Genomic DNA, 24,695 nt, shown 5'->3' with positions numbered 1-24,695 from the left:
TTTCGCTTTCTACCTCTTTGCAGTAAGAATTAGGGCACTCTAGTAAAGCTGAGAAACAAATTCTAGTTTTCAGTACACTTCAGCTAGCCAGAAATACTGCAAACTAAAGCAATTGCCTAAGTTGGCCTGCTACATAGTGTGCTGCTTCACGTGTGTTTAAAGAAGCCTTGAATCTTTTCATTCAGTTTCCCCTCTCCATGAGGAATATTTGCAGGGAGGGTGGGGAACAGGAGCACAAGCAGCCTCAGAGCAGGGTGTGAATGTTTCCATGCTGACTAAGCAAAGCAAGGCACAAGTGGCACATGAAAAAGGGCAGGTGTGGTGAGTGCTGCTGAGAAGCTGCTGCATTGCATGGCACCCCAGGTGTGTACTGCTGACTGCAGTCAGTCATACCTGAAGCACCTAAATCAGAACAACTCTATCTGTAGCTCACAGAATACTCACATCTGTGCTGTTCCTGAAAGCTGCTTTTAGTTCTTCTGTTAAAGCTGTGCCTGGATTTGAACCTGAGAAACTGGCGTCCTAAACAAAATATTTTTATCAAGTAATGGTGCTTTAAACTGTGTTTATTTAAGTTGATTTCAGCAGAGTAGGTAAAGAATATAGCACAAAAAATCAAGTAGTTAGGAGGATGTTCTTAAAGTTTGTTGAAGGTAAAGCTGGAGAGATGTTCTTGTCTTGAGCTCCCTATAAGCTCTTACCTCTAGATAGAAGTTCAAGTTAATTCCAAATCTCCTTGGAATTACTGGAGTTAGAAATTTTTTGTCTTTGTATAGCACCGAAACGTGCAACAAACTGGATAGAAGTCTGATAAATATATTTGTTTCTAAATGAAGGCAGCTATTGCTTATCTGATGTGTTTGTCACACATTATGTGACGTTAATGTTGTTTATGTAATTGTCTGTCCACCATGTCAAGTAATGGCTAATGGACTAATGCTTGTTTTTATTTCTAAAACTGTTCATAGGGTATTTGGTACTAGCATGGTTGAGGAGTATGAAGAAATAGCTGATTCTCAGTATCAGTCTGAACGACAGGAACTCTTTGATGAAGATTATGGTAGGCAAATAACTTTTTGTTTCTTTCTATTTTTTTTAAGCCATTCAAGCATGCCTTCTGCAAGTCTGACTTAAAAGGATTTGACAGTTAAATCTGCTTTCAGTCTTGTTTGACATCATTTAAGTATTTCTGGGCTTACCCAAGCATCATTTTAAACTGTTGTTTAAGTTTTAAACTGTTGTAACTATTTTGGAGGATTGCTTTCAAACACTGATAATAAGCCTCTCTTTTGGCAGGCTAGGCAACAATATCTTCATATACTATCAGCTGCAAAAGAGATCTGTGATCATCAAAGTAGTTCACACAAAGAACTTGATTCATAGTGACCATAGCCTTTTCCCTGGGCTGGTTGGCTCCATTGGTGCCCCTAACAATTGGGGAGGGTTTAGATTGGCTGGCAGGCTTTGTAAAAGATGTACACAAACATTTCCCCCTTGTTGTCCAGCCCTCGTGAGGAGGAGGGTGGAAACCCTGTGTAAGCATAGTTGGCTGTGTGTTTCTGAATGCAGGAATTTGAGGATTGAACTGTGAATCTCCCTGTATTTCTAACTGCATTGAGCTTGTGATCTCAGTGTGCCATCTCTGTATGTATTTCTGTAGCTGTATTTTTGCACTGTCAAACGAACAGTGTTGAATGGAATGTTACATCTTGAGGTTTATTTTCATTGTTCATGACATTTTATTTAATAGTAATATGTTCTTTTTTACATAGATTATCCATTGGATTACAATACAGGGGAAGAAAAATCTTCAAAAAATCTCCTTGGTTCTGCTACAAGTAAGTATGACTGACTAGATAAAGCTGTGCTGAAATAAAATGAGCTGTTTCTCAGTGGGATGACGTTTCCATCTGCAAAATCTGACTTTCTCTGTGATTTTTCTGCTGAAACCATTTGTTGTGATTCCTATTTAATGACATAGGAGTAAATTGTAGCAGTTATAAGCTGGGTTATCATTCTTAAAATTTTCTACAAGTCCAGCTTTTTTTTTTTTGTTTGGATTTTCTTTTCAGAAACCTTATTTTCTGTGCATAAGGATAAGGATACTTAAAACACTTAAAACACTCTGAGTTTTACATGGGGCTGTAAACAACCAGTATTAACATGCAGTCACACCTTAATTATTTAAAACTTGGAAATCCGTGCATAATTAAGGTGCCTTTTTGGAGGCAGTATAAAGATTTAGTTCACAGCCTGAACAGAGGGGATGGAGGATGCTTTCTGAGAAGAGCTTATGCAAATCTTGAAGCTTCTGTGTCCTTCGTGAGAGCTGTGTAATTTTTTTGGACAGAACTAATGGGTCTTGGCCATCTCTTGTCACTTTTCCCCTTGGAAAGCCTCCAGATGTGGGTATTGTTTGGCCAGGTATACTTGAACATTCCATTTTAATGGTATTCTTAACTTCTGAATTATTTAGGGTGGTATCAGGTGCCACACACCCTCTTCTACAGGGCTCTTACCCTGTGCCACTCTTCTTTCTGGCACAGCTAATGAAGATTTGTTGGCATCATGTAGATGTTCAGTCACGTGAATGTTGTTCAGATTCAAGACAGCAAGTTTTAAGGGCTCAGGCTTCTCTTTTGTTTCCTAACATATTGGAGCTGCAGAGTTCTTCACTGCTGGTTCTGAGAGTGATTGTTGCTTAAAAAGGTCATGGCTGTGAATATTGCTCTGCTTGGTGCTGTTCTGAATGGGCCGGCAGTGGAAAAGACAGTTTGTGTCCAAATGCTTTCCTCTCACAGGTGCCAGAAAGCAGGATGCTCTTCCATGACAATACTTATCTTTTACCTGTGGCTGAAATAGAAATTACAGAATGTTTTTCAAGTTGTAGTCACACATCCAATTCACAGCTGCTGTATTCCAGATCTTTTGTTCACAGTCTGAAAAAAGGAATGACTGCTGTAGGGTGGTTTTGTTTGTTTTTAAGTGTATTTAAGACTGTGATGAAAAGATTTGGAGTGCCTCTTCAAGCACTTCTACTGCTTTATCAGCACAGCCGAGCACTGAAATTAGCAGTGCTAATTACTTAATCCTGGCTGGTATATCTTGGTTTTGAGACTCATCTTCAGAATGTATGCTCCCTTTTTTCAAGAATACCAAGTTTGTTTTGGGGATTTGTGTGTGATTGCTTGAACGAACAAGTCAGGCATCCTTCTGCATTGTCTTAAATATGGACTGAAATGCAGTGAGGGAGAAAGATTATGGAGGAGGTGGCTATAATGAGCTTCTGAGATATTTCAACTAAGCAATATTTTAGTCTTCTGCTAGTGTGGCTTGTGAAGGTAACTGTTCTTGCAGCTATTCTCGTAAGACTGTCAGGCTTCTGTAGCAACCTTTAATTCCCCCCTTTTTCCTTCCCTCTCCGTCAGTAATGAGAAAAAAAAATACTTAATGTTTGAATAACTTTGGTTACCAGCTTTTCCAAGAAAAAAACCTCAGACGCAGCGTAATTCAAGAATGTGGTTTCTGATCCATTTGAGGGGAAAGGCAGTACTGAGTGTCTGACAAGAGCTTCTGAAGTCTTAAGTATTTTGTCAGAAGTTCTGAAATAACTGTAAATTTGACCTTGTCCACATAACATATGGTATGTTTGTATGTCGAAAGGTAGAGGAAGAATGAGCAAAACAGGGTTAATTTTTGTATGTTTACAGCACTGTTGTTCATTTTCTAAATAAGCCCAGAAATTACGTTCATTTTCAGTATCAAGGCCAAAAAGTTGGATATATTTATCATATATGCTTGTATAGAGCAGACCCTCTTTGCCTTTTACTTCTGTGATTTCTTTTTAGGGGAGAACTTTAAATATTTTGAATTGTTGCATTGCTTTGTGCCAGCTGAAAGTAGGTTTGAGGATTCGGAAGGTTTGCAGTGGCTGTCAGTTCAGGTTAATTTTGAGTCCTTGTTCTTCTCTATCAGTTCTGTTGTGGACACGGTGTTTAAAGGCAGAATTTTGTCTTGCATGCACAGTATGATAAATATTTTATGATAAATATGATAACACTTCAAACATTATCAAACCTGTTCCATAGTCTGAGTATTACAACTCTAAGTTTCTGGCTGGAGAACTCCCCCACTCATTCACATGCTCAATGTACCTAAATAATTGTCCGTTTGTCTTGCTGTTTCCCAGTTGCAGTGGAGTAACAAACAGTGCTTCCCACCACTTCTTGCCTTTGATGTCAGAAGGTCTGGCTGCGTGATGCAGCCCTGCCATAGTTGGTTCAGCTTTTTCTGTGAGGGAGTTTTGTACGAGGAGGCCAGGTATTTCCTTTCAGCAGGAGTTTCCAAAGCTAATACAGGAAAGCTACATCTAGAGCACAGTGTAAGGCAGTGTTTAGAGATGTGTACTGACGTGTGCATAGCCAGCTCTTTGGTTAGCTGCTGGAGCCAGCTCTAGTTAAGTACCTACACAGAGTGGTACTGTGTATTGAGATTCTCTTTGTTGTTGTTGTTGTTCAGTGTTTGTGAATCCCATTTGCCATGTAAACTTTATTTTAGCTTCCTGGAAGCCAACAGAAAAAGAGATTTCTTTGCCAGTCAGTCAACTGTTTAGATAGCAGTTTTTAAATACAAGTTTCTATCTTTTAAAAGAAATCTCTTATCCTTAAAAGGATGGTGGAGCATTCAGTATGGTAGAATGATTGTTTTGTTCATTTTAATATAGTGTGATTTGTTTCAGGTGAGTGTTACATAACAGCAGATAGCAGTGTGGTGTGATCTCTGGGCCTTCTGAGTATGTCCTCATTGATCACTTGGTTTCCATTTCAGATGCTATCCTCAATATGGTGAATATTGCTGCTAATATGCTTGGAGCTAAAACTGAAGAAACTTCTGAAGCTGAAGGTATTTTTATTTTTTGGTTACATTAAAAGCATTCCAGGAAGCCTTGTCTGATTGAGCTGTAGGTGGTGTCCTTGTTCATTGCAGGGGAGTTGGGCCTTTAAAGGTGACCTTTGAAAGTCCTTTCCATTTCAAATGATTCTGTGATTTCTTTGGGGGATTTCTTTTGTTCGCTTGCTGAAATTTTCCAGGAGGAGTTGGAGGATGTGCAATTAAATGATTGTTCTTCACCCTCTTTGATGACATGTGTGATCAGTGTCCGTAGAACGCTTACCCTGTTGACAGCAAAAGTTTAATTTGCTGAGAAAGGAACAAAGATTCCAGATACTTGTTCAGCCATATTCTGCTTTCTTACTCTGTGTTACACAGTTCTAGTTGTAGAATCTGACTCCTCCCCGGAAGTATTTTAAGGCTGTCCATAGCATCTTATACTCAAACTGTTGCTGGTACTTTCAATTAACTGGAACTTTAATGACTTGCAGTTGTTACTGAAGAAGTGTTAACATCTAACACACATCCCCCCACTCCTAAATATGGAAGGCAAACATGATTCTTGAATCTTTGTCCTATTCTTTCCTCCATCCTGCAACAGGGAACAAAAGTGTATCTGAAAATGTCACTGTCACCACTCCTGCAAGTTCAACAGCTGCACCGAGACTGCTTGAACCAACTCCTGTTCCTTCACCAGAGTAAGCTGTGTGTTTTTCAGTGTGCTTGTCGCACAGACTAGCCCATACCAGTCAGGCATCTTTGGTAGTAGAAAACTCAGATGGGGCTTGCTGCCTAAAACAAGTAGAAATGAAATAGTGGTGAAGCAGGGAAGTACTAACCAGGAAAAATGTTTGCTTTAGTAACTACTTACAGCTCTTTTCATTATATGCTTTAGCATTTGATTAAATATCAAAATGCTCTGTAACATTTTCAGTTATTTGCATTATTTCATTTGGAAGCAATAAGAGAAAAAAGAGAGTAAGACGAGCTGTTCTTTTTCTATTTTTCTGTTAAAGATTCTGGGGTGGATGCTGGCTGAATATTATTTGAGGTTTTGCAGGTTGTCTCCTGCAAGGGAGACTAATTAGGAATGGAAGCTGTATTTCTGAAACTTCAGTCAGATTGTACTGACAGAAGTTTGGAACCGTATGTTGTTAGGCTCTCCTTGATGAAAATATGTATGCAAATGTATGGACTGAGATGAGGAGGGGGAGTATATCACAGATATCTGTGTTTTTCTTAGTTGGTTAGTTGTTTAGAGTTGATTTAGCTGCTTAGAGCTGAGTCTTTTTGTGTGTGTGGTGGTGTTACGGCTTCTCAGCACTCTGAGACTGAGGGAAGTTAGTTGGAACATTTTCTTTCTTACATTTGAAGGTTGAAGTAGAAGAGCAAAATGCTTGCTGTGTGAAAACTTAGTGATAGCTGAACTGGTAACTCTTTGGGGGTAAGGAAAGAGGGGCCTTTCTGATTGAGGAGTTTTGCTGTGTCAGAAGCCAGGGTTGAAAAAATTGGGTGACAAATCAAGTTTGAAACATATCGAGGAAGAATAACTTGCATGATTTGTGACTACATTCACACTGACTTTTGATCATGAGAATAAACTTTGCAGTCTTCTAGAGCAGGCGTGTGAAACTGTTGAAGTAACATCCTGTGTTTAACTCTCTCCTTGTAGCCTTGCCACGACAGATATTCCCCAGATAGATAAGGAGCAGTTACGTGTGGATTTGACGAAAGAAAGTCCTATTGTTCAGCTGGTACAAGAGTATGAAGAAGACACAAGCCAGTCAACAGTAACCTTGTTGTCTAGTGATGATCAGGAAGAAGAAAAATCTGCGTGGTTTGAACTTGAGACAGACACCTATTGCTATGACTTGGCTACAGTTTGTTGCATTTCTACTTTTACGGAATATCTGTTTAAATGCTGTTCAGTTACAGTAGCCATGAATCGGCAACATGGTAAAACTGAAGGGAAACAAGAGCAAGATGGCTCTGCTCATGCTCAGCTGCCACAGGTTGTTCTGCCTCAGTCTGTCCCTGTGTCAGATGAACTTCTGCCTGAGCAATTAGACACCAAAGCTGACAAAGTACCCGGCTCTACTGTGGCAGTTGATTTTAGCAGTGTGGTTCATGAGATCATCAGTAATGAGACTACAGCTACTATTGAATTGGAACCAAGCCATCCTCAAACTGTCTCTCAATCTCTGCTCTTAGAAGTTACCTCAGAAGTTAAACCTTTGCCAACGACAGAGATGGTGCTGGAGCCTTCACAAGAAGAGGCAGCCCAGGAAGCACCAGGGGTCACTCCTCAGGTGGATTCAGCTGAAGTCAGTGCAGCAACAGAAAAGGTTGAGAGCTCTGTTGCAGAGGAAGCTGTTGTAGTTTCTGAAACCAGTGTAATCACTGAAGTAAAGGAGATGAGCACCAGGGAGACTACCGCTACTCCAATGATTTCAAAGCCTACAGAGACTGTTCTGCAGCCTGAATATACAGTGGGCATCTTAGCCAGTGATGCTGGGGAAGGAAAGGAAAGCACTCCAGAAGTGCAGAAACCTGTTTCGTCTCCTGTTGAGTCTTCTGTATCTGTTGAAACAAAAGACGAAGATCAGGCAACTGAAGAAGCTTTTATGTCAATTCCGGTCTCTGGAGGTCCACAGAGAACAGCTACAGACTTCTATGCTGAGCTGCAGAATTCAACAGATCTAGGCTATGCTAATGGAAATCTTGTTCATGGGTCTAATCAAAAAGAGTCCGTCTTCATGCGCCTTAATAACCGCATAAAAGCCCTGGAAGTAAATATGTCTCTCAGCAGCCGTTACTTAGAAGAACTGAGCCAGAGGTAAGGTTGGGGAAAGGTCTGCAGTCTGTAATTGTGGTTCCAGCCAACTATTTTAAGGAATTATTTCATATTTGTATGCAAAGGATTATGTGGAAGTTACTTCAATGGGAAGCTTTATGGAAAACTGAGGCCATTAGCTGATTTTGAAAAGCTGTCAGAGATCTAGATGTGTATGGGTATCTAGGGTGCCCTTTCTGTATTTTCAGCTACAGTCACCTTTATTTTGTGTTGAAGAATATTGAGTGTTGTAGTTGGGTTGGGGTGGTGGTGGTGGAGTTTTTCGTCTTTTTTATTTTTAAAGGATGAAGTGTTGCTATCTTCAAGTACTACTCTTCTCCATAGTTCCTTCTGCAAAAGGGCACATACTCCTGCTGCTGTTACATTCAGTAACACAGACCTACAGTGCCTTTTACTGGATTATTCAGTTGCTTGCTTCCTATTAAACTACTGTGTTATCTGTAGTAACTCCTGCTGAAGAAGGGAGCATGGAGGAGGAACCCAGAACTTTCCGTGAGGGATACCTACATACTGGTGGTTTATCTATGATGGACTTAGGATAAGCAGGAAATGTACCTGTCTACGAGCTGGTTCCAGAGAAGGACTCTGCTATGTTTAGCACGCCGTTGTCTCTCTTGGCAGTCACTGCTTAGCAGAAAATTCTCCGTAGTGCCAGTAAGTTAGCACTCAGCTGTTAAGGTGCTGTGAAACTATATTTGACTGTAAGCTTAGAATAAAATCACACAAAGTAGGTAGATGTGTGACTGTATTTGAAAAGGGATACCACTTGAATCTTAAATAAGCTGCTTTGGACAAAAACAGTTTCTCCTTGCATAGTAGCACATAGTAGACAAGCCTAATGCTGAGGGGTTGTGTCAACTAACATGTCAGGTCTTTGTACTTTTTTTTTAGGTACCGAAAGCAAATGGAAGAAATGCAGAAGGCTTTCAATAAAACAATAATAAAACTTCAGAACACCTCAAGAATAGCAGAAGAGCAGGTATGATTTGTTGAAGTAATTTCCTAGTTAGGAAATGCTGCTTCTGAGAATGTTACAAGAAGGTGCAAAAATACTTTTGCTACTGAAGGCTTTTCTTAGCTGCATATCTGCCTTATAAAGCAAGTCCATTCCGCATTTCCCAAATTCTTCCTTGTAATAGAATTTTGCAGACATGCTCACAGTCTCTTTTTATAATAAAGTTATATCCAGTTTGTTTCCCAATTTTTATATTTGGGGAAATGTGGTTTCACTCAGCAGGTGCTCAGCACCATGCAGTTGTTTGCTCACTCCCCTGCCTCCCAGTGGGAAGGGAGGGAGAATTGGAGGGGGGAAAAAAAAAACCAAGGTAGAATGCATGGGTTGAGATAAAACTACTTACTAAAATAAAGGGGAAAGGATAATCATGACACACACATACATGATGCACAAGCGGTTGCTCAGCACCCCCCAGCTGATGCCCAGCTAGCCTCTAAGCAGCGAGGGAGAGAGAACTCCCACCCCCTTCAGAACTGCTTCTGCACAATATCATGTGTATGGAATATCCCTTTGGCCAGCTTAAGTCAGCTGTTCTAATTCTGTTCCCTCCCAGCTCCTTGGGCCCTGAGCTGAGAATGGCCTTGGCTCTGTACAGCATAGCTACAACTGTAAACATTGGTGTATTATCTACATTGTTATTCTCCTAGAACCAAAACCTGGCATCACACCAGACACAAAAGAAAACAGTTCTGTCCCAGCAGAGACTAAGACAGGGAAAAAAATCAGCTGTCAGCTATTAGTGGCTGACAGTCTTTAAATGTATTTATCAGTGAGTTATCCATGATGCTTCTGGCTCCTGTTTCTTGCAGTCAAACCACATATTTAAGTTTCCTTCTTTTTGCAGCTCTGGTATTTAAGCACAGATAGATGATTACCCTGATGTTGCTGAAGAGACCTAACCTCTAGAAAGGGAAGAGAGGTCCAATAATGATTTAAGCCAGACTTGCAATTGAAAGGGTGGTGCATGTAGCAGAAGTTTTAGTCCATTATGTTAAGTGTGATTAAAGGATGTGGGAGCTGCAGTAGAGGTTTTTTTTTTTTTTCCTGTTTTCCTGCACTGCTCCCCTAGCTTTTGTGAGCTTTCAATTGCAGCCTTACCTGTGTGCTAAGTAATCACAAAAGCACTTGTGCACATCACAGCAAGTTTAATGAGAAACTCTGAAAATCTCTGAAGTGCTGCACTGGGCCTGTAGTGTGCTTCTCTGTCAAAAGCAAAGAAAACTGCAACTTTCCTGAGTTGACATGCATGTTCTTTTTTGCTTGTTTTGAATATTATCAAATGCTGGTCATTCTGAGGGCTCTCTTCTTGGTTAACCTCCTTGATGCTCTGCTCAGCTTTCCTACTTTCTCATAAGATGAAGGATCTTGTAAGGGTGGCAGGAGAGGATATCTTCAAAGGGCTTATTGCTGGCTAGCTTGGGCTCCTGCTTCTAAGGCTAGCCACTTGATCACAGAGCAGAAGCAATGTTTCAGCCTTTAGATTTCAGCTTTGTCTGGTGATCTGCACATGTTTTGGAACATGACAGTGCTTGGCTTCCTGATAGTCATTGCACAGAGCTAACTACTAATCCTGCCTTTAATAAAGGTAGTAGTAGTCACTGTAATGAAAAACAACAGACATAATGTTACAAAACATTGTTGTGTAAAAATGTTGATGTTCTGAAGGCTTTCTCTGATTAATGTTACATAAGCAGTTTGAAATGTGAAGTGAAAGTTTTGTTGGAAACGTGCTAAAAGGATCACAGGGCTGCCCCATGCCTGGCTCTGTCAGATAGAATGCTGATGTTGTGCAAGAGTACGGGATAGTGGAACCCTGAACTAAATAGCATGGGCATGACTCTCCTCAATACAGGATCAGCGGCAAACAGAAGCAATCCAGCTGTTACAAGCACAGCTCACCAACATGACGCAGCTAGTTTCCAATCTGTCAGCAACCGTGGCGGAATTAAAACGTGAGGTAATTATAAATTAGCAGTATGGTGCAAGCTCTCGAGCCAAGGAAATGGATGCATAAACATATCTCAGTTTGAAGAGGCCTTAAAGATTCCTCAGTTTGAGGAGTCTTTAAGCAAAGCTTTTCAGTCGTTGCTTCCAACCTGCTTCGGCAACTGGCCAAGGGAGGAGGAGAAAGGCTGAGTATTTTGAGTTGTCTTGCGCACAGCAAAATTGGTAATAGTTTGTACTACAGCCCTGCGAGTCCTGAAATTGTGATCGCAGCTCGTGGTAAAAGAAGGAACTTGCTTGGAATAACTGAATATCTCAGCCTTCCTGTAGTACGTTACTGTTGATACGGTCCTGTAAAACGACTCTGTCAAATTAGAAGGCTAAGCTCTGAGTTTGCAATGGCAGCAGTAGGATTTGTTACACAGTTTGAAACATGATGGGGGTGGGGGAATGATGCATTCTATTCTTCAAGAACTTCCCTGGCATCTAATGTGTTGCATAACAAGTTGTATTGCATGGCTTTACCTGTTTCTCAGCTTCAGTAAAATGGAGGTACTTTACATTTCCAGCACTTATATTGACCACTTGAATATTAACAGCTTTGCAGTAGGAGATCTAGTGTGAAAGTGGGTCTGAGCGCTGCTGGATCTGGACTGCAATAATAGATGAATGTGCAGAGCATTGTGCTTCCCCCTCCTCAGTGGCAGACCAGTATGTCTAAAGCACCCCTCTCCTTCCCTCTCTGGCTATTGTGATGTATGTAGATGAGGGGAATCTTGGCACCAATATTAGGAGTATTTCAAATGTTTACGTTCTTCAGCCTGAGATTTCAAACCATATTTTAAGTATGACTCTTTTTGTGCATGTTGCCAAACAGTGTCCTGAGCTGTTTTCTAGCACTTAGTGACACCCTCATTGACGCCTAGTTGGCTAACCACCCATTAGTGAGTGCTGTGCTTTTAAATAGGATCTGACCTTGGTGATCATCAGGGTATGACAGGCAAGTGTCCTGGGATTTGAATACGTACTTTCCCTAAACTCTAGTCACCTGAGTCCATTTGTCTGAGACATTTCATCAGTACAAGATGGAAAGTCATGTTCCTGGTCTTCTCATCCCTTAGTGCATTTGAGATAGATTGGTATAGGACACTGCTATTTATTTTGAAACATAATTTGCTGAATTTCAGCTTCTGTGTAATTCTAGTAAGCTTCATCTGTGAATGCTCAGAAAGGAACATACTGGCAAGATCCTGCTAGGATGTAAAATTGAATAGTCTGGAAAATATAACCCATTGAATTAAGTGAACGTAATAGGATTCATTCAGTACTGCAGTGACAAGTGATGAAAAGCATAATATTGAGATATTTCCTATCAAAAGTGAATCAAAACTTAACATTTCCACAATAGGTTGTGGGAACTGCATCACTTTCAGAAAAACTTCTATATTCATTATAGGGGGCAGCTTCTTCTTCAAGCAGCAGTGGTGCTGTAGTCAGTGGAATCTTGTCCCACATTATCAGATAGTGATTTTCAGCCTTTAGTCCTCAAATGCCAGGTGGCATTGCACTAAATCAAACCTCTGGGAAAACTACTCCAACTTGAATGTTAGCGTGAAGTAGAAAAACAGGAAAGGTGACTTGAAAACATATCAGCTGTTCTTTTGAAGTTCTCGTGTTGAAAGCAAGGTGATAGAGCCATTGCATTGCTGGTTAGTCTTTAACAGCTGTATCAAATTCTTCCAGGTTTCTGATCGACAAACCTACCTTGTGATTTCTCTGGTTCTCTGTGTCATTCTGGGCTTGGTGCTTTGTGTGCAGCGGTGCAGAAGCACATCTCAGTTCTGTGAAGGTTACCTCTCAAAAATTCCTAAAAGTAATCACTACCCTAGCCCCAAAAGGTAATGTATTTGAAACTTAATTGTTTTTGCAGCTTTTGTTGATGTTTCCTAAATCCACGGGGGCTGGCAAATCTGCTTTAACCCCAGGTTTACTTTCTTGATTGTAAAGCGCAGTTACTGCTCTGTAGCAATTGTGGAGCCAGAGAACTTAAGATGCCTTGGTAGCATGTCTTAAAGGCAGTGCTGTGCCTGTTTGCTTGGCCTTCTCAGGCACCTGGGTGAAGGACTGATTCTATTCTGCTGGAAATGTTTCTTAATGGAAAAATGCGTAGTCCTGAGAAAGACATGTTTAAAAAAGCTTTGTGTTTTGCATTGCTTTAGATGCTTTTCCTCTTACGATGATATGAATTTGAAAAGAAGAACTTCTCTCCCACTGGTCAGATCACAGTCTTTCCAGCTATCTGGTAAAGAAGGTATGATCCACCTGTAAGACTAGTATTACTCTGGCACTATATGTTGTGTGTTTTATTTGCAAGTGTGTGTATGAAAATGGCATCGGGGGTTCATGTCAAGTGTGTTGAAGTGTAGTAGTTCACTAATACTTTCTGTGCAGCAGGGTGGTTCATTAATGTTACCGCTCCCAGAACGGTGCTAAATTAGGCTAAAACACTAAATACATCATTAGCATTTTGTAGAGTATAAATGACAGCCTCCCTGAGATGTGTAACAATTGATGCAGGCCTACAAAGCTATGAAGCTTGTAGGAAGCGGTATTTTTTAATGCCAGAAGCCAAGTCTGAACGCCCTACCTCTTGGAAGTCCTAAGTAGTCAATCTTGAAACTTAACAGGTATTTATGGATCCAAATTTATCAGCTGTATTAAGAAAATTTACCTCATTTGTCCTGGTTTAACTAAGAGGAGTGATCTCATTGCTTCAGTATTTGTGTTAGATTCAGAACAAGCGAATTCTGCTTTCTTAGGTCATCATTGTCATGCGAAAACAAAAGTGGTGCAGCATTATAGTGACATTAACTACTGGGTATGCCACTGATGCAGTGCTTCCAGGTGCATCAAACCAGCTTCACAGTTCTTGTACAGTGAATAAAACTGCATGGAAATCCATTACTTGAATTGAAATGTTATTAGGCTCAGAAAAAAAAATGTTCAAAACGCTGATGGAGGAATGCTGATGTCACATCAGTCTGAATGTCTGTCCTATTGATGGGTGCTTTTGCTGCTAGGTGCACGTTAAGCACTATTATATTGCTAGCAGTTTGTACGTTAGAAGCTCATTTCTGCCAACTGCTTGTTCCTTGTCCAAAGGGTGTTGTGTGCTCTGCTCTTATGGCCTCCTATGTCAGAATGTGAGATGTTTTCAGGTGACAGCTGCCATGTCAATGAGGGGGACTTCTTCAGTGTTGTCTTCACTTCTGTGTACTTGTGTTGTCCATAAGTTTATAATGGCAGCAAAAATGTGTGATAAATGGCATATCTTATCCTGTGTAGTTAGAACGGTGTTGTTCTGTAGCTGGCATTGTCAGTTAGAAGTGCTGAATGTGTGTGCCCTTTCTTACAGTGGATCCCGAGGACCTGTACATTGTAGAACCCCTGAAGTTCTCCCCAGAGAAGAAGGTACAGTAGGTGCAGGGATGCAGGCTGAGTGCGAGCACCGTTCTGCCTGCAGGTGGTGCCTCTCAGCTGCTCTCTGCTGCCCTGCTCCCCAGGGTTGGGTCTTAGCCCTGCTTCCCTTTCAGAAGCTGACTGTTTCTCTTTTTACTTGTGGTTTCAGAAAAAGCGTTGCAAATACAAAAGTGAAAAGATAGAGACTATCAAGCCAACAGCAGAGCCTCCCCATCCCATAGCCAATGGGGAAATAAAAGGAAGGAAGCCGTTTACAAACCAGAGGGACTTCTCTAACATTGGGGAAGTTTATCACTCTTCGTATAAAGGCCCTCCATCTGAAGGAAGCTCAGAAACGTCATCGCAATCTGAGGAGTCCTATTTCTGTGGCATTTCAGCTTGTACGAGTCTGTGCAATGGACAAGCCCAAAAGACAAAAACTGAGAAGAGGGCCATAAAACGAAGACGGTCTAAAGTTTCAGACCAAGGGAAGCTCATAAAAACTCTAATACAGACTAAGTCAGGGTCAATGCCAAGCCTGCATGACATAATCAAAGGAAACAAAGATATAACAGTGGGAACACTTGGTGTCACGGCAGTTTCTGGACACATCTAAAACTAGCTGAACTTCTCAAACAGGAGAGTGTTTGTTCATTTGAGAACAGTCTGTGGTATTCTGTGGGAGGATGGTGGGAGACGAAGAGCTCGACTAATTGGAAAGTATTCAGAAATTTGGTTTCTGCCTTTTTTAAATAGATGGGATTGTGTCAATCTTGGCTATAAGCTGCAGCTTTATGAGGCTGAAAGTTTCCTATGAGAACAGCATGGGGGGAGGGCGGGCAGGGGGGTTCATTTTTTTAAAGGTTTTTTTTCACAGTTCCTGGGGCAGAGATTTTTTGAAACCCAGTTTGTTGGGTGGAATAGGGATAAAAGCCTAATCCTCTTCCTTCAGCTTTGTTCCTATTTCTTGCACCTTCCCATATTTATGTGCCTTTTGTCTATTTATAATGCCACTGGAAGAGGGGAGATACAATTGTTTGTCATTTGATTTATTTTGTAATTTCTCTAGCTTTTTTTTTTTGTTTTTGAAGATGCAACACTACAGTGCTGTAAAGGGACATGTTGGCTTTCAGCTGGACTCAGTAATGTGGACTGGATACTGTAAAAACACTAATAGATGGACTTGCCTGACTGGATTCTGGTTTTGCAAACTCCATTGAGAAAAATGTCTCACTGGGAATGGTAGTTACATTTATCTTCACCTGCAGGTACAAAGCAGAGCTGTAGCCTGATGTGCTGAACAGATGACAGTTGCTCCTTAGTGTTTCTTGTGAACATCTTGTGACGACGAATGCTTTTGTTATCAAAATCGACTGCTGTAGTTTTCCAGAAGAGCTGAATGGAGGGCACTCCATTTGTTTCTGTGCTGAGAGCTGGGGAGAAAGCTCAGCTGGAGAGCACGAGGGTGCGTTGGGACAGACGAGGCAGAGTTTTCCAGAGCAGCTCTGGTTGTGCTGCGTTTGCAAAGCCTTGAAGTCTGGCCGGTCGGGTTGGTTCAAAGTGGGTATTTCCGTAGCATTTGCTTTTGTATTGGCTAACAAATGTGCAGTGTTTGTATGGTTGATATTTTCGTACAAGAGATTTTATTTTTGACTGTGACTGTATATTTGGATACTATAGGATGTGTGAGTGGGAAAATGTTGTGTGTATCTGAGTGAGTGGAACAAAAGGTTGTTCCTTTTGACAAATGTTACAGGTTCACGTTGTAAAAAAATAAGTTAACTTATTGAGCACTTTTAGTGGTACCCTTTTTAACAGATCTAATGCCTTTCCTTGGTATTGTATGTGACTTATTTAAAGCCTTTGTTTTTGATGTTTTGTTTTGCTGCTTTCTTGTTGGTTTATGAATACTTTAAGGTGATGTACTTTTGGATTTGATCTGCACAATTAGCCAGTCAGAGCACATGAACCAGACTTGTTGAACCTGGATTTAAGAGTTTTAAACCTGGATGAGGAAAATGCATACCTGAGTGCAGCATATGTTGTTGTGGAACAAGAGTTTGTAACTACAGAGCTGTAGTGCCATTAGAAACTGTGAATTTCCAAATAAATCTGAACACTTTGTCTTTAATTTAGTGGCACTTTTCCTTTGAAAATCTGTCTTATGGTGTAAATGCATCTCCAAGGAGGAGTGACCTTTACATTTCAGCGTGAGGCCAGAACAGCTTACTTGCAGTGAGCCTAGCTGCACTGTGTGCAGCCAAATGGCAAATCCATTGGCAGTCCAGCCCCTTACTCCTCTCTTCAAATGTGACCTCCCCAGTGCTAGTTTCTCTCATGAAAGTCTCTATCTTCACCATGGGAACTGCTTTGATTAAAATAAATAAATAAATAAATTGAGAAGTGCAGGAAGGGCTGCTTTGGGGGTGTGTGGCTTTCTTGTGGTGTGGGTTTTCTGTTTCAGTTTACCTTCCTTCCTCTTGATGCGTCACTTGTAGGAAGTTTGCTTTTCTTTTCTGTCTGGGTTGTAACTGAGCTGTTTTTCTCGTCAGACAAGTGAAGCTGGACACGACCGAATTCTTAGAAAAGCCCCTCTTTGCTATCGTGTGCTGAAACCTCAAATTGAGAGGTATGGAATGAGGCCAAATGACTGATGATGGGATGTGCAGTGTCAAATGCGTCTCCAACTATCAAGTTTTTATTTATCCTTTGTTATTGCTGGCCTCTGAGCTCTGGATGGAAAAAAAAAATTGTGAAACTGAAGTTAAATCAAAGATGGTGGTGATCTTATATTTATCAACTGTTGTGTGAGGATTGCTGTGAGGCAAGGAGGCATTGCCTTTCCTGGAAGCAGCTGCTGAGGGCTTGGTGAAACCCAAGCTTCTCTGGAACCATGGTGGTGTGTGGACAGCCAGAATCCTTCCTCTGTTTTGCTGGACTGGACAACTCTTGTGCCCTTTCCTCACCTTTTTGCCTAGACTAGATTACCCCATAGCACTGGTGAGCTATCCTTGAGGATCACGTAGAAATAACTGAGCAGTCAGCAGCACTCCTCTGTGCTTCCTCATGCAATAAGAGTGCTTTAAAAACACTTGATGTACCTACCATGTCCTCTTTAGGTTGGGTGATACTTGGCCTCGAACTGAAGCACCTTGATTTCTTTTGCTGCTGAGATCTGTTTTGTACCTCAGGTGTCGGTAATTGTGAGTAGGCTGCATGTTTAAATTCCAAGCAGATGTACGCATTTCCTTGTCAGTGATTTTAGGCATGCAACTAAATTCCTTTCAAACAGTTTTGTATTCCCTACTATCTATTGGTTTTAAACTTGGGCAGGGCTTAATAACCTAAGGAATGATTGTGTTTGGTTAAAAAATACCAGCAATAAAGTTTTAATGTACAGGCAACATGCTATGGGAATAATGCATGTCCAAAATAGAGCAGAGCTCTGTTTCAGCTATGTGATTTCAGGCCATGTGGCTTGCAATCATGTGGGAGATGTGGCAGGTGCCATAATGGGCAGCTAATGTAAGGTCAGGAATGTTTCTCACTCAGTCTCTCATGTTTCAAGACTGTCTTTGGAGAACCTCATAGTGTTCATAGTATTCATGTAGTTCTGAAGATATTCTTCAGAATCAGTATTTAAAAAACCCACATTATAACATCATGAGCTTTGTAGCTTCACTTTCCTGAAGGCTCCTTACTGTTCCTGAGAAATGCTGCCTCTGGGCTGAGAGTACAGGAGCTCGCATGAATTCCTCTGGTGTGATGGGGAGAGAAAGCATTGCCCACAGTGCAAACTTCTTCAGTATCTGATTAACTGGACGTACAGTGAGAGACATCAGCCTAAGAGTCCTGTTGTGCTGCTTAGTGGATATTGATGTTAGCACTCATGACTCCTGTCAATAAAATATTTCTGTCCTAGGATCACTGCTGGTGCATGTCAGTGGAGGGGCAACTCCATATTCTCATTACTGTTACCAAACAGTACCAAACATTTCAGCTGTGCCTTGCTCTAAACTTTCCAACCGACCACATCGTGCTTCAACTGCTGGAAAGGCTCATATTGGGAGGAGCCTCCTGGGCTGCTTGTGCTCTTGCAGCTGTGCGTTTGCTTCTGGCAGTAGGATGGAACTGTACCACAGCTTCCTCTTGCTGTGCTTGCTGCTTTTAATTATTTATAACCACTTTTTTATTTTCTTTTTCAAAACAGCTCCTAAAATCATGTTCTCATTTGCTTAATGTTATCCTTTCATGTGGGCTCTTGAGTAATTTTTAGCTTCCTATTTCACTTTTATTAATATCACGCTGACTAACCTGATCTCTTTGAAATAAAGGCTCTCCGAAGTTGTTTGTGCTCTACAGAGACTGTGCTTTCTCATGAAGGTGGCTTATAAAGCTTGCCAAATCACTGAGGCGGTGTGGATACTTCAGAGGAGGGCCTGGTCCATCTTGTGGTATGTTTTGTGCTGTAAAATGCCATAAAAGCAGCATGCATATTGAGCAGCGAGGGCTGTATCCTTTCTCCCCAGCACGTGCTCAGTGTGTGATTGTTCCCAAGCCTCCTGTGGCTCAGAGCTTGCCCAAGCATCTGTCCTTCTCTCTGCTTCCTACAGATTGGGTGGTGAAAGCAATGTGCTCTCAGGATTTCCACTGGAGTGCAGTGTTCCTTCAGGCTGCTTCTCTTCTCGAGATTCAGGCATGTAGAGAGGAGTGTCCAACTGCTGTTCTATCTAAGATTTTTTTTCCCCTTTAAACTAATCTTAAAATTAGATGCCCTGCTTTAGAAACAAACAAACAAAAACCAGTTCAGTTTCCAACCAAGTGGTTATTGAATAGAATTGGCCTCCTGGCTCTCATTGTGGATTTCTGGAGTCTTTGAGTTATATTGTGCCAACCTTATTTGTTATACTGCTTAAAACAAAACTAGATTAGAACAGCCATGAGGAAATTGCTTTTGCGTTAAAGTGTATCTCTGTAAATAAGCTGTTGACTTTGGCAGCAGCCTATATAACAAATCTGGCTGCTTAATTATGGAAACCAAGGGTCTCATCTCTTAGGATATAGATGTAGTACATCTGTAGAGGTGATGGCAGGGATGGAGCCCTGAGCAGGATCATAGAGTCATAGAATCATAGAATCACCAAGGTTGGAAAAGACCTAAAAGATCATCCAGTCCAACCGTTCACCTAAAGGATGCTGGTGGGAGTTCTGTGGATCTGTTTGAGCTTCTGGAGCTCCGCTACAACCTCAGTGTGCTGAGGTGGTTGTACAGACAAACCACAACACTCAGCCAGCAGGCCAGGCGGTCACCTTGAGGAGCCTGTCAGAGCACAGAGAGCTGTTGTTTCCTGTTGCAAAAAGCTGTCACACACAGGAAAATTTGGAACACTTTCGTGATCCCTTCATGTAAGCCCAGGGGCACCAAATATTTAAGTAACACAAGTGTTTCCATCAGAGAAGGGATAATCACAAACATATGCATCATATAAAGGTATTGCTAGCCATGTTTGCTGAAATAAGACATTTTGTTTATATGCATTAAGCATCAGAGTGGAAATGCAGTTTCTTTTAAATATGTGAACTCCTTTAGCTGTGGTGGGGAGAGAACTGAAGTGTAAGGTGGCTTCTGCTTTTGCCGGTGTGCAGCGTGAGATGGGATGGAACAGCTTAACATGCTTCATCTTGGTGCAAATGTTCCACTGCTTTTGGAACAAAGCGTAGAGCTCTGACCACAAAGTGCTGTGGGTAGGCAGCCATCAAGCAGCGTGTCTTATCTTGTGGAAACCCTGAGTGTCAAACAGCATCAGGTGTTGCTAAAGAAAAGAAACTTTCTGGGGTTTGGATCGGCTTGAGAAGATCTAATGTTTCCAGACCTTTTTCAGATAAAAATGGGTTAGCTTAGGAATGGATAGGAAAAATCGTGCATCTTTTTAATGCATCTCTTCCCCAATTTGAAAAATAATAAAAGGGGCCCCAGCACAAGAAAGGTGTGAAGCTGGTGGAGTGGGTCTAGGGGAGGCCATGAAGATGCTCAGGGAGCTGGGAGCACCTCTTCTGTGAAGAAAGGTTGAGGGAATTGGGCTTGTTTAGCTTGGAGAAGAGAAGGCTGTGGGGAGAGCTCGTTGCAGCCTTCCATGCTTGAGTGGAGCCTACAAGTGGGAGGGGTACCAACTTTACATGGGCAGATAATGATAGGACAAGGGGCAAGGATTTTAGAAGAGGAAATTTAGATTAGAGGTTAGAGGGGTGTTTTTCACTCAGAAGTGAAGTGCTGGCACTGCCACCCAGAGATGGAGGTGCCCCAGGCCATGGATGGGCCCAGGGCAGCCTGAATTAGGGGTGGCCAGGCCGTGGCAGGGGTGGAGCTCAGTGATCTTTAATGTCCCCTCCAACCCAACCATTCTGTGTTTCTTTGATGTGACTCCTTAGGACATAAAAATGGAAGATAAATGCTGGCTGTGTTGAAACTAGTTTTTTCTTTGCTAGATGTGTGCTGGGTAGAGAGCCTGCATCCTACTGGGTCCTCTGCAGTCTCACAGCAAAGAAGAAACTCTATGACTTTTACAAAAAATAACTTGAAACAGCTGGTGAACATCTCTTATAAGTTGTAACACGGCACGGTTACTGCTGACTTGAGGGTTGCATGCACTGCCCAGGGGGCTACGGCACAGGCATGGTCAGTGTTTGACAACCAGCCGGTGTTTCCCACTGCTGAGGCTGGCTGTGTGCTGGCAGCGTGGGGCAGGGCGTGGATCCCTCCTGAAGGGTTTGTGAATGCACTTACTGACTGGGGATAACGGGAAATCAGCATCTGCGTGTTTGCTGTGGTCTTCCTTGCAACCTCTGAGCAGCCACAGCAGCTGTTCCATTTTCTCGTAACTAGGCTGTTGCATACAATTAGATCACCTGCATCTTTGTTTCCCGTATGTTTAAGCAATTGATCCCATTACCTCACAGCCCTGTACTTAATTTCCTAGCTTTTATTACAGACGCAATCAAAAGAAATGGAATCTTACTTTGCTGCTTTCAATTCTCGGCTGCAATGGCTCTTTGTGCTGCTGGATTCTGTCCTGCCTCAGAAGGTCTCTGTAGAGCTCAGTGCCCCTTCTGCTGATCCCGGTGCCCATTGGAAGCAGGGTGTAGTTTGCATGTGCTTAATGAACAAGAGAGAGAAAAATGTCTTGCTCTCTGGAAAAGGGCCGTGCTAAGCATTGCAATGCCATAGAGCTGGGGGTTTGAATGGGGTCAGAAATGGGGTTTGAATGCTGCTCTCTTGTGAATGTGAACAGCTCTCTAGGGAGCTGTTGGTACCAACACACATCTCAACACGAGCCTCGTGTTTCTAGTGAAGAGTTGACTGTAGAGGGAAGTGGAAAGCATCACCCTTGGCTGGAAAACTGAACTGTTAAAAAAAAACATGTAATAAAGAAACAACACTGAGATGTCGGCGCTCACCACAGCGTTGTGTAACCCAAGGATGCTGTGAGCTGCTGCTGTCTCCACGGGTTGTCCTGGGGCAGCAGGGTCAAATGAGGAGAGTGCAGTGGGATCCACAGTGCTCGTGCCATATGGAGGAGGCAGCTGGGAGCACTGTGGAGCTGTGTAGGATCCTCAGTTGCGTCCCTGCCATTCTGCTCTCAGATAAACCAAAGGAGATGTTTCTGCTGTCCATCAGTTATTGTCGCTCCTTTCTGAGCCTCTCTGAAGCTGAATTTAAACTTGTAACATGCATTCTGAGGCTGTCTGCATCTCCCCATGTATTAGCCTGGTGCTATCTGTGAGCTTGAGCTCCTGAGCCCTCATGCTTTCCCTGCTGCAAAAAAAAACCAACCCAGAAGCTTTCTCTTGGGTGGTGCTCTCAGTTTCTCTTTCTGAGGTACCCATTAGTGAGCATGAACGGGGTGCATCCATTTTGCCATATGTGGCTGGTACTTACCAGTATTGCCCTGACTCTGGTTGCCAGGCCTAGCCTGGCACAGCAAAAGGTTGTCACCTCTGGAGTTAATGCTTCAAACAAACACAACCCTACCTTTGAATGCCGTCTTTTTGTTCGTTTTCTTAACTACATCTTCAGTTGCTATTGGGTGTAATTTATGCCACCCTGTGGGCTTTCAAGAGTTGCTTTTTAGCATTTCTACTAGTCATTATTGTAACAGGAAATATCATCTTCAAATACATATTTTACTGTGTCCAGAACCTAATAAGTTTTCCTCCTACACAGCATTTTTTAAAATTGTTCTTTAAATCCTTGCATGCAAACTTGTATGTATTTTTTAGCTGCTGGGTAATTCTAATTGCTGTCAGCACAAACTTCAGCCTGATGATGTGTGCAGTTAACAAGAGCTGCCACCTTTCCTCTGGGGATACTGAAAGGTGGAGGGATCCTTCTAAGCAAGTTGTCTTTTTCTGCCTGTGTAACCATGTCTTGTCTTTTGCTGTTCTTTGCTGACAAACTTGGCGAAAGGGGGGCTTAGGAGGCAGAGAGAGAAATCTGATGCCCTTTTTGCCCTTCTCCTGTCCTTTTATCCTGCTCAACTGTTCCTGACTCCTATGTTGGGTGAGATCAACTTTGCCAAAATTTCGGTTCCTTGCTTTCTATCAAAAGTCTTGCTGTGACGTGGGTGTCTGTCTGTGGCAAACAGTCCTGCCATCACTTCAAAACCCTTGTTAGCCCTGTGTATGGTTTGAGCAGTAGGAAGGCAGCAGAAAGCAGAGCCTGCGGGTGTCGTGATGTGCCACATGGATGTGCTCCCACTTGGCTCTGCTTACCAGCTGACCTCTGAAGGTGGCTACAGGTGAAACAGAGAGTGTGACAGCAGGCAGCAATGGCAGAGAGTGCCGGGAAGGGAGAAGTCTCTGAAAGTGTGCTCAGCACTGAGGTGGATTCTTTGATGGTAAAATAACCCTCGTCTTCGGTTTGCCACAACGTGTGGTGTTAAAGGGCTCTTGATCTGAATAGAGAAGATGCAGCAGGCATGGCTGAAACAGGGCTTTCATCAGCTTACCCACAAATTACAAAAATATATGTGCATTTTGGTGAAAATAGGAAGCAGTGGGTCAGTGGCAAACACATCTGTGACGCTTAAGGGATCTTGCTCACGTGCTTACAATCCCACCAAGATGAGCTGTCTGCATTGAACTTAATCAGTGTCAGAAGGGCATAGAGGGCAGCCTGGAGGGGGAAGACAACTCAAACACCTGACCATCCACCTGGGGGAAAGGTAGAGATTGCCTGATTTGAAGAGAGAGCTCAGGAGGGAGGAAGCTCTCAGCTTTGCCCCTTGTATTTTTACAGAAGTTGAAGGGCCTCAGAGGGCATTAAAGAAATAGGAACTCCCTGGCACCTGTGTCTGTTTTGCAGCAAGTCACAGGGGCGGTGTCCTCAGCGCTCTGAGAAGGAGTATTGAGTAGGCTTGAACTGCTGGAGGTGCATTTCAGTTGCTTTTATTTTTTGTGTCAGAGCTAGAAGTACAAGACCCTAGGGGTTGCTGAAATGGTTTGTGCTGTGGATTCTCTTTTCAGCAAGGAGCTGTGGTGAACGTTCTCAAAAAGCAGCGGGGTGTCTGGTGGTGCACATCTGACTGATTGGTGTGGTTGGAGGCACAACTCAGCCCTTGCTTTGGAGAAACCAGTGTGCACACATTGTTAGAGCATGCTAACCATGAACTGCAGATTTTGATGTTCAAGATCAAAACCTTCGTGTTGGGGCTGCTTTCTTCAGCCACATAAGAGACAAAAATTACATTTGTTCTTGCACTAAGCACTTCATTTTTTAAACACTGCCCTCCTATAAATGCACTTCATTATGTCTATGAAATGAAAGAGCAAATAGCTATGGACAGTCTTTTGTGTACATTTATGGGAAATTTATGGGAAAGCTCCTTGCCACTACTTAGAAATCAGCAGCCAATGAAGACTTAAATTGAGAAATGGAGATGCTCTCTCTCCTCATGATTTGGCAGTGAGCCTTTAAAAGCACTGGTCCCTGCAGTGTGCCTAAACTCTGAATGCTTCCTTGAAAGGCAAGGAAGTTCCACCAAGATGAGTAGTGCAGTGTCTGATCAGTCACCCAGCCAGGTGAGGTCCTACTGCAGCACTCGCTGTTGTTCAGAGAAGACTGAAAAGCAAAAAGAACTGCCCTCTCCAGCATTGCTGCAAGTTGGAAGAGGACAGCAGTAAGTAATTTGTCCTTTGCAAAACGAAGCAGTTCTTGAGTGCCTGTTGCTGTACTTGATATAAGATCTTCATATTTCTGCTAAGGGGAAAACTCAGCTCTGCCTCTCAGCTCTCATGCAGGATGCCTGAAGCAGAAGAGTGTTATTCCCCCTGCTTGCGGTGCAGGACACCGCAGTGGAAAAGCAGCTGCCTCTGCCTGAGTGGGCTGCTGGAAAGGGTGGCTGGCTGATTACTCAGCCCCTGCCTGACAGCACCGTGCTGCTCTGTACACCTCCTTCCTGGGGCTGGTGCTGTGTGAGTGCAGTCTGCCACTAGCTCTGTCCGGCTGCATGTGCGTGCTGCTGCAGTGTGGGAGGA

At 42.5% G+C, this 24,695-nt stretch overlaps 1 protein-coding gene across 4 annotated transcripts in view; it reads left to right on the top strand.

Annotated features, from left to right (window-relative positions):
• SUCO (SUN domain containing ossification factor) overlaps positions 1-16,293 on the top strand; it is a 40,852-nt gene extending 24,559 nt beyond the window's left edge. For 3 of the 4 annotated variants that reach the window (XM_048944517.1, XM_048944515.1, XM_048944514.1), the window contains 11 exons: positions 969-1,060; positions 1,773-1,838; positions 4,828-4,902; positions 5,492-5,588; positions 6,563-7,726; positions 8,636-8,723; positions 10,612-10,716; positions 12,447-12,601; positions 12,923-13,014; positions 14,119-14,174; positions 14,332-16,293. In XM_048944517.1, coding sequence (XP_048800474.1) covers positions 969-1,060; positions 1,773-1,838; positions 4,828-4,902; positions 5,492-5,588; positions 6,563-7,726; positions 8,636-8,723; positions 10,612-10,716; positions 12,447-12,601; positions 12,923-13,014; positions 14,119-14,174; positions 14,332-14,778 — 2,437 coding nt within the window. In that variant the 3' untranslated portion in view covers positions 14,779-16,293. The remainder of the gene's footprint in view (positions 1-968; positions 1,061-1,772; positions 1,839-4,827; positions 4,903-5,491; positions 5,589-6,562; positions 7,727-8,635; positions 8,724-10,611; positions 10,717-12,446; positions 12,602-12,922; positions 13,015-14,118; positions 14,175-14,331) is intronic. The other variant, XM_048944516.1, reaches the window with a different exon arrangement.
• Positions 16,294-24,695: the final 8,402 nt, after the last annotated feature.

Source organism: Lagopus muta, chromosome 5, assembly GCF_023343835.1.
Source record: "Lagopus muta isolate bLagMut1 chromosome 5, bLagMut1 primary, whole genome shotgun sequence".
In the NCBI taxonomy this organism is placed as follows: Eukaryota; Metazoa; Chordata; class Aves; order Galliformes; family Phasianidae; genus Lagopus; species Lagopus muta.
This window is presented reverse-complemented; position numbering and strand designations above follow the sequence as displayed.